The sequence below is a fragment of the Papaver somniferum genome, chromosome 1 (genome assembly GCF_003573695.1).
Source record: "Papaver somniferum cultivar HN1 chromosome 1, ASM357369v1, whole genome shotgun sequence".
NCBI classification, from domain to species: Eukaryota; Viridiplantae; Streptophyta; class Magnoliopsida; order Ranunculales; family Papaveraceae; genus Papaver; species Papaver somniferum.
The window spans coordinates 130550039-130558831 of NC_039358.1; the positions used below are offsets into that span (position 1 = coordinate 130550039).

Genomic DNA, 8793 nt, shown 5'->3' on the forward strand with positions numbered 1-8793 from the left:
AAGCAATAAAGGTTGAATCATACCTATAGAATGTTCATTGTACAACTCTTCAACCACTTCTTCATCCTCGGACTTTTCTAAGTTATTAGAATCATCATTAATCAAACCACTATATTTACCTGTATTTTCTGGTTCTTCATGGACTAACCCATGGATTCTACGGCACTCTGAAGATGTATGTCCAGGCAATTGGCATTTGTTGTACTTTTCTCCTCTGAATTTGGCATAAGGGTTTTGTGTTTTTTGTTGAGGTGGAAAAGTGTTTGATTTTTACTGGGAAAACGAGTATTAGAATTGTTACTTGGATGAGTAGTAACAGTCTGAGGTTGTTGTACGGATTGAACTTCAATATGATTAGGAAGAATAAGTGAACAATTCTTTGGTATTGGAGAATTAGTATTGGTAGTTCGAAACCGTTGTCGACTAGAAATATTATCTTGATAAAATGGATTTTCTCCGTAATTATTGAATGAAGAAGAAGATTTGAAATTACCTTGATATTTGGAACTCTGTCTTGAAGAAAATCTTTGAGAACGAAAAAGACGTCGTTCTATTTTGATAGCATGTTGTATAGCTTCATCAATTGTAAAAATTGACCGAGTCATTCCTTCCTGAATCAATCGAATCAAACCTTCGGTAAATCTAGATACAAGTTGTTCCTCAGTTTCATGGAGTTCATTGCATGCAACTAAGTTGTAGAACTCAGATACGTATTCTTGAACCAACCTTGCCCCTTGTTGACAAGTCTGAAGTTTTATAAAAAGTTGATGTTTGTAATCTCTTGGCAAAAATTTATCTCTCAAGAGATCGTTCATTCTTTTCCATGAACGTATTGGTGGCTTATCATAATTCATGCGATCTTCACAAAGTTTCACCCACCAAGAAGCAACACCTCCTTTGAGCGTGTAAGCTACAAGCTTAACTTTAGAACATTATGGTACCTCCATGAATTCAAAAAAAGCCTCGACTTAATAAAACCAATCTAGAAACTCCTCAATTTTGAACCTTCCACTGAAAGTTGGAATATCAGCCTTAAGCTTGTATTCTGGTAAAGACCTATAAGAGTTTTGATTCGATTGAAGATGCTTTTCTTCTCCCCAACTCATTTCTAGCTTATTTGCAATATCATCTTCCTCACCACTGCTAAATTTAGAACTTGTAGACTTCTTATATGAGTGATGAATGTATCCCTCATATTGTTTGTTCTTGGAATCATAGACAGAGTCATGTTTCTTTTTATCCTTCGATAAGTACTTGGACCTTGAATGTTTTCCTTCTTCTTGTGATTTATTTTCAAAATCAGTGTTTTCTTCGTCAGTTTTTTTTTCTTCATATTTTGAGAACTCTTTGTCTCCAAGTTTCAGGTGTTTCTTTAAAAGAACACAAATATCATCTAGCCTTTTTTCGACCCCTTCCTTCCAGTTCTCTATCTTCTTATTGTTTTCTTCATTGAATTTTGTGAAATCTTATTTAGTAATGTAGTCTCCCATTGAAAGAAGAACTTGTATAACTTACTTGCGGAAAGAAAAAAGTTTAAGGTTTTTTTTTGTTTTGTGTTTTGTTTTTTATTTTTATATAGGGTTGCGGAAGCGTAGACTCAAGAATCTATCCTAGATGAAAATATATAATTGAATTTGTGGTACCAATTAGAGTAGGACAAGAATGCAATACAGATATTGCAGGTGATGAGAAGAGAAGAAAAGGATGAGAAAACAGAAGAAGTATAATAGGGTTTAAGGAAAAAGAATATATAATGGGTACTCTGGAATAAAGGTTGTATTGATAATTTTGATAAAAATAGTTGTACCTTCTCATAAACTACAAGCCTGTTTCTATAGGCATGAGCAGAATTTTAAAAGAAGAAAGAAAAACAAAAAAAGTCTAGAAAACAAGAAACCACTGGACTTGTAAAACAAGTCATCAAGAGTTTTAAAAATAAATAAAAAGAAGAAAGGAAAGAAAGCCTTGGATGTTCTACATCACTAGGGATATTTGCGAAGGCCAATAAAAAAATAAGGGTATTCATTTAATCTATAATACAAAACAGAATAGGTTTTTGAGCCACCGACGGACGGATAACATTTTCAGAGACAAACCATCCCAGTCTCATCCTAGCCATTTACATCTAACGAATGTAAGAGTTGTAACCTTCTTCCATTATGGCTATATGCATTGATAACCCTCATAATTATATCCACACTAATTTAAAAAATAAATAATGTCTCACCAAAAAAATAAAATGGAAAATTAAATATTAAAACCATATAAAACTCAGATTTTTACACTCATATTTTATTATAGAAAAATCAATAAAAACAATTCTTGCACCATATCTTTAAGAAAGTCAGATTAGTCAAACCTTCATCAACCTGCAAAACGCAAAGAATATGGAACATTGGCGGTTACAACGTGTAAAATCCAAAAATAAAATAAAAATAGATCCTCTTTTTTAAAATATAAAGAGTAATTTTCTTTATACTCATTGTAAAAGGAATAACCGAAAAATGAAATACATATCCATAAAATGACTCACCGAAAATTTACTCATTAGTTATAGGCCTTATTTCTAATTTTAGCGCTCAAATAAGCCAGCCTTCATCAGCCTGCAAAACACAAGTAACATTAGAGCATTTGAGGTTGCATTGTATAAAACCCAAAGAACAAACAACTTTAGGTCATTTTTTAATAGTCATATCTTCATGTTCCCCTGAAAAATGAACCATGTTTTCATCAATAAAAAATTTAACATTCTTAGGAACATTTGAGCATTCTTGATACAGATCATGACTATCTTATAAACATGATTGACAATCGCGGTGGCTTGAGTTTTTACGGGGACATCAGATCTTATTCATTCATTGATGCCATGAATAGTTTAATCAAATTCTGCTTCCTCTTTGAATTGACATTCTTTGCCGTGAAAAGTGAGATATGAATGGCTTGAGCAGCGATTAGCCTTAGAAATGTAAGCACAAAAAGTAGCGTTCTTGACCGTGTTTAATCTTAAATTTAAGCACGAAGAGTAAAAATCTTGATCGGGTATATTTCTGCTTAGGTACAATTATCGAGCTCACCAGTCCACCATTGATTTAGATTTTGCATCCTCCCGGTGGTCTGTTTCTACAACAAGAAACGTTACAATAAGGCCATCATAATTGAGGATAAAATTGAGGACATGTACTGCGTGATTAAGGTATACAACTCACTTTTTTCTTATTTGACTCAGACAAAAAAGACCGGAATGGAATCACCATAGCATATGAATAATGAACACAAGACGATAGTCCTTGCGATCCAAGAATTATTTATGGGAGGATATAATTACTTTTGTTGCTCATCGGATGAAGATTCCACATAATGGTCTCATTAAAACCACCAATCTTTGGGGATCGTAAAAAAAATATTTAAAGCCAAAATAAGACAATTTACCTGTATTTTTATCAAAAATTATTATTTTAATCAGTTGGAAGTGTAACCGAATTTATAATTATTTGGATCAAAAATATCTAAGATATTCATAGCTACAAAATCTCATGAGTCAAATTAAGTCTTATGATAGTGTGTAGTAGTAATTATTAAAATCATTAAGATCAAAAGTTATCCCGTCTCATGCCGTGCCGTTACGACACGGGTTATTTCTAGTTTCAACAACAAACTATTATGTGTTAACCACTCCAGTCAAACTTAGTTAGCAATGCGGTCAGTGGAGAAAATTGGGATGATAAAAGTGCGCTCATTCATCGGCTGGAAAAAAATATTAGTTCTGTCAAATTTGCGGTCAATTATGCGTGATTTGCCAAAAATGCATAAATGCGTATGTTAGTGTCTAATGTGTTTAGAGTATCCCATTTCAACACGTAAAATTCGGCATATTTTTTTATCATTACTTGTATTGAAAATCATTGGAGTGATGTTAAAAAAATCGCGAAAATGATGCGGGGTTGTAAAAATGCGTCTAAAATGTATGTTTAGTACGTTTTCGGATTGTTCATGTATAATTCTTGAACCGATTATCTTAATTTATCATTTTATTAATTAAAACTTGCTACAGAAAAAAAAAATATATATATAAACGACCATTGTACTGCCTCTCCTTGGTTATAATTGATCATTCACAGGCGGTTCAATTTTTTTGGAAAGATAAACGTAGAATAAGTGTCAAACTTTACATTAACAGGTAAAGCCTCACAGGTACCATTCAACTTTTGTTCGCACCCTAAAGCTGCTAAGTTATAACATATCTACTTCAATAACTCAATGCACCGTTGTCCTGACGGGATTCATCCAATCAGAGAATAGCTAGGATTTGTCTTTTGTGCCCAGGCCTCGTCCTAGATGAATTTCAAGATAGAGAAGGAGTAATTAATTATGCTGGTAATGCCATGATTAAGATGGTGTTTATGGATTGAAACATGTACATAGTACAGTACGCGTTGAAATATGAAACATACTAGTAAATTTTTTGTATTTATTTTTTGTGTGTGAATTTCCTATGATAAACCCGCCACATCACGGGCATTGGAGTGTCTTATAGTGCAGCGTAGGCTGTACAAATGATATGATGCTCTATCGGGGTTTATTTTATTTCCTAATTACTTGTAAAGATAAAATTACATCGTCGGATGATCCAAAATGGCATTGTTCACCGCAAAATACAATTCAGCTTCCAGTGGGTTGAGAAATGAGTCATTCCTTAAATTTGCAATTTGAGTCCCTAGCAACCACTGCCCAGACAGCTTCAAAGTTATGGAACGCCGCGTCCCCATTAATTTTAGTCCAGTTGATCGCAGGTGGCATCTATTTAGAACATGCATTCTTCATTCTGACAGGAGCTTTATCTTGATTATTCCCGTGCAGATATTGAGGAGTGCTGTACTCAAACCAGGAATGAACTCCCCTTATGATGCTCGCAGTGTTTTGGTTTTGGTTTTTGTTGTTGAACACCTTTTTGTTTCTACACTTGCAGCTAGCCCAAATCACACAGCTATCCGATCTGAAAGCTTCAAAAGTCCCTTTCACCTTCTGCCAAGACTCAATGACTTGTTTGACAATTCTTCCAATCTACAACCCATTTAAGACCCTAAGAAGACAGCAATAGCTCATACCAACCTATTTAATCATCATATATCGTAAATCATTCCGACATGTAACAACTTCTTGTTTGGGATTTGTAGACCTACAAATCCTTGCCGGAAATTCGTTTCTAAGAAATCATAAACATTATTTATGATAACTCTCTTCAGCGTGCAAGATCCTTCACTAGCTTTTGCTTTGCTGTGACCCAACATGTGAGTTACCCCACGTTTTCTTGATTCTTCCAGGAATTCAATTTCCTTTTCTTCTTCTTCTCTTTGTGATTTGCTGACATCTTCTAACTTCTCGCCAAACATATGGTTCCCATTTTCAGTTTGGATGAACAATTTGAGATACTCCATCAGCAAGTCCTCAAATTCTTCATTTACAAGTCCGGTATCTCTATACCCATATCTGACTGCACACTTGTACATTTTTACCTGTTTGGTTCCAACTCTTCTAAAGAAAAAAATTTCGTTTAGTTGGTACCCTCTTCACGGGCAAATGTTTTACCGAAACAAAAAGAAGCACGGAGTGTATAGCTCGAAGATTTGAGAGCAAATGAGAAAATATTGTGGGAACTCCATTATGAGTTGACTCAGTAAAAAGTAAGCCCACACCGGGGACTCTTGTGATGCTTGAATCAGATACAAGATTTGCTAGACACTGAGTAGATAGTTGTTTCTTGATTTCGAAGTTCTGGCGTTTTGTTTGTACGTAATGCCAGACATACATTACAAAAAGCAAAACTCCAGCAAATGATAGAGGTAAGTATCCACTTTTATCGAACTTGTAGAACACAGAAGAGAAGTAAACAAGTTCGAATGAGCCAAAAAGAAGAACAAAGATCACGATAAGGAGAAAATTTGTTTTCCATATCATCAGCATTATTAATACCAACAATGAGCTTGTTACCAACTCCCCTACAACCACCGCAATCCCTGTATGTAGACCCCCTAAAATGTAGTTTAACTGTTTAAGTGTAGCTTAGTAGTGCGCAAATATCAAGGCAATCCTATCCACTAGGTGGTGAAGTCTAATGCAAAAACAACACCAGGATATAAATAGGCTTACCATAAGCGTTCCCGATCATAGAAGTTTCCTTGAAGCAAATGACAACCAACACACAAGGAACATCAGGAAAAAATTGATTTCAGGAATGTGTATTGGGCCTTCATGTATTTCCGAAGTATGAACTACTCGAACTCTAGGGAAGCAACCCATAGCCATAGCCTGTTTCGCTATCGATAGTCTTGCAGAAATCATTGCTTGGCTAGCAATGATTGATGCTAGTACAGCTATTATAAACATAGGCCAGTACATAGTCTCTGCACACACATGCAACAACAGAACATTATTATTGAATCGCGTGATTATTGAGTTAACCAGTAAACTAAAACTAAAGAAATCTTTTGACTTTTACCCGGTGTGGATTTGTAAAATGCATCAGAGACATTATTTGGGTACATGGATAGATACGATATGCACAGAGCAAACATGGATATACTAACCCAGTAAATGCTATCTGAAGCAGTATGAGCAATTACAACAAAGTTTTGTACCATCAATATGCAAGAGAAATGAAGTACAAACTAATAAAATTAATTAAATTAGGAAAATAATTATATTAAACTAATCAATATACAAGTGACTGTTTTCTATCGTTTATATCAACTGAAGTACAAACCTGAATCGATCGTACAGAAAAATATCATAAATCGGCAAACATAGCTTCCGTTCCTATGAACAAAGAGATATATACAATTAGATTATAATTTATTAGAATTGTGTAACTAATAAAATTAAAATCTTAAAGGTACACAGTTAAGAAATTTTTACTGTTGAAATATTTACCAGTCATGCAAAGGATAATGCCTCCAAGAGAAATCCAAGCCTCTTCTGGGTCTTGATTGAATTATTGAATTATATGAAAAGGGTTAAAAGCTTTAAGCACCATTATATCATGTTTGATCAAATTGAACAAACCAATGATCCCAATACATAAATACCAAATTAAGATAGCTGGTGCAAATGCATATCCAACTTTCTCGGTTCCAAATCGTTGAATGGAGAAAAGAACTATCAGAATTGCTACTGATATCCACACCACCACATCTATAAAAACATTAGGAAAATGAATATTAACAAAAATTAAGAATTTTTTTCTTTTGACGTTTATGATTAAAATAATTTTGAGATACCTTTACTTAGCCTTGCATCAATTTTCCTTACTCCATCCACGGCTGATAAAACTGAAGGAAAATAAGATAACTCTTGTGTTAAAGTCTGCAATGTTTGGTCTCCCTCTCAAGTAAATAGAAAGAAGTATGGCAACCTCATTAAGACAAACCATATAGAGAAAAATGAGTACCCGAAATACAAGGAGTCAAGATCCCATCACCAATGACCATGCAAGTACCAAGGAGAGCTAGAATGAGGAGAAAAGTTTTTGCAAAAGATGAATTTTCTATGAAATCTTTGATCTTTGCAGCTCTCTTGGAGTTTTTGTTTGCCGAAAGTCTCTTTTCTTCACTTCCATATTGTCTACTTGGAATCAGGATGTCATTCACTTTCACATGTCTAGATATCAACGAGTACAAAGCAAATGTTCCACCTAATTCACAAAAGCCAAAAACACAGATTAAGATTCTTTTTGTATATTAAATAGGTATAATTATAAACAACTTTGAAGAGCAAAAAATAAATAAAAAGGTAATTAATTTCTAACTTACCATCACCATTGTCGTTGGCTTGAAGAACAACAACAAAGACATATTTGATTAGAGGGAAAAGAGTGAGGGAGTAAATAATGAGAGACAGAGCTCCCACAATGTTGTTATGAGTTGTAACTCTATCACTAAAAACACTCGGAAATAGATATAGTACTGAAGTTCCAATATCTCCATAAACAACTCCAATGCTTTGGAATGCTAACTTCAATACAGCAGCTAATGATGCAACCTATATACAAAAAAACATCAACACTGAACACCCATGTATATTTCAAGAACGCCAAGAAGATCATTAGAAAATAATCCATAACTTTGAACAAGCAAGAAAATGGTTATGTAACACTTATATATGAAGAGCAAACTCAAATATTAAAACGTAAATGGGTATAAAAGAGTATATACCTTAGTAGTGTTGGACATTTGAGATACTACGCAAGCATCTTTCTCAAAAGAATCAAGTCTAGATAATTTATTCGCCATTTGTTTTTCTCCAACGCCACTTATGATCATATCTTCTTTAGTTTCATCATCACTATAATCACTGAGATTTTGCCTCTCTAGGTCACCAACATTGCAATTCACTATGTTGTTAGGATCATCATTTGTTTCATCATCACTAATACCATTGATATTTTGTCTCTCTAAGTCAACATTGAGAACCAATGTGTTGATTTCATCTCTATCCCTCATTTCCTCCATATGGTTGGTTAGTTACAGTAGAGATGCGAAGATGAGAAAGAAGTCGATATGATATGTGAGAAAGCAGAATGTAGTATGTTAGCTCTTCTCCTCTTACAAGCATTCGAATATATACTGCTAACTTAGTAACTTAGCACTTGGCTACTAGGGAACTACCAACTTCTAGAGCGCATTAATTTATTTGTGAGTAGTGAGTACATAAGATTCTTTGAGCAATTTGTCTATATTTAGTGCCTAATGCAGTATGTGATTTTTCAGTAATTTATAAGCAGTATGCTTAGCCCAACTT

The 8793-nt window shown here is 34.1% G+C and overlaps 1 protein-coding gene and 1 long non-coding RNA gene across 2 annotated transcripts; both read right to left on the reverse strand.

The window, feature by feature from the left end:
• Positions 1-4487: 4487 nt before the first annotated feature.
• On the reverse strand, positions 4488-7580 carry LOC113332785. The gene is made up of 5 exons (XR_003351713.1): positions 7445-7580; positions 7275-7325; positions 6928-7188; positions 6761-6813; positions 4488-6401 (listed from the first exon to the last, which is right to left on the reverse strand). It is a non-coding gene; the product is annotated as an uncharacterized LOC113332785 (long non-coding RNA).
• A 65-nt stretch (positions 7581-7645) lies between these two features.
• Positions 7646-8587, reverse strand: LOC113350782 (potassium transporter 5-like). The gene is made up of 3 exons (XM_026594903.1): positions 8208-8587; positions 7806-8034; positions 7646-7653 (listed from the first exon to the last, which is right to left on the reverse strand). Exons 1-3 carry the CDS (start codon positions 8502-8504, stop codon positions 7646-7648), a joined length of 534 nt encoding a protein of 177 aa, XP_026450688.1. The 5' UTR covers positions 8505-8587.
• Positions 8588-8793: the final 206 nt, after the last annotated feature.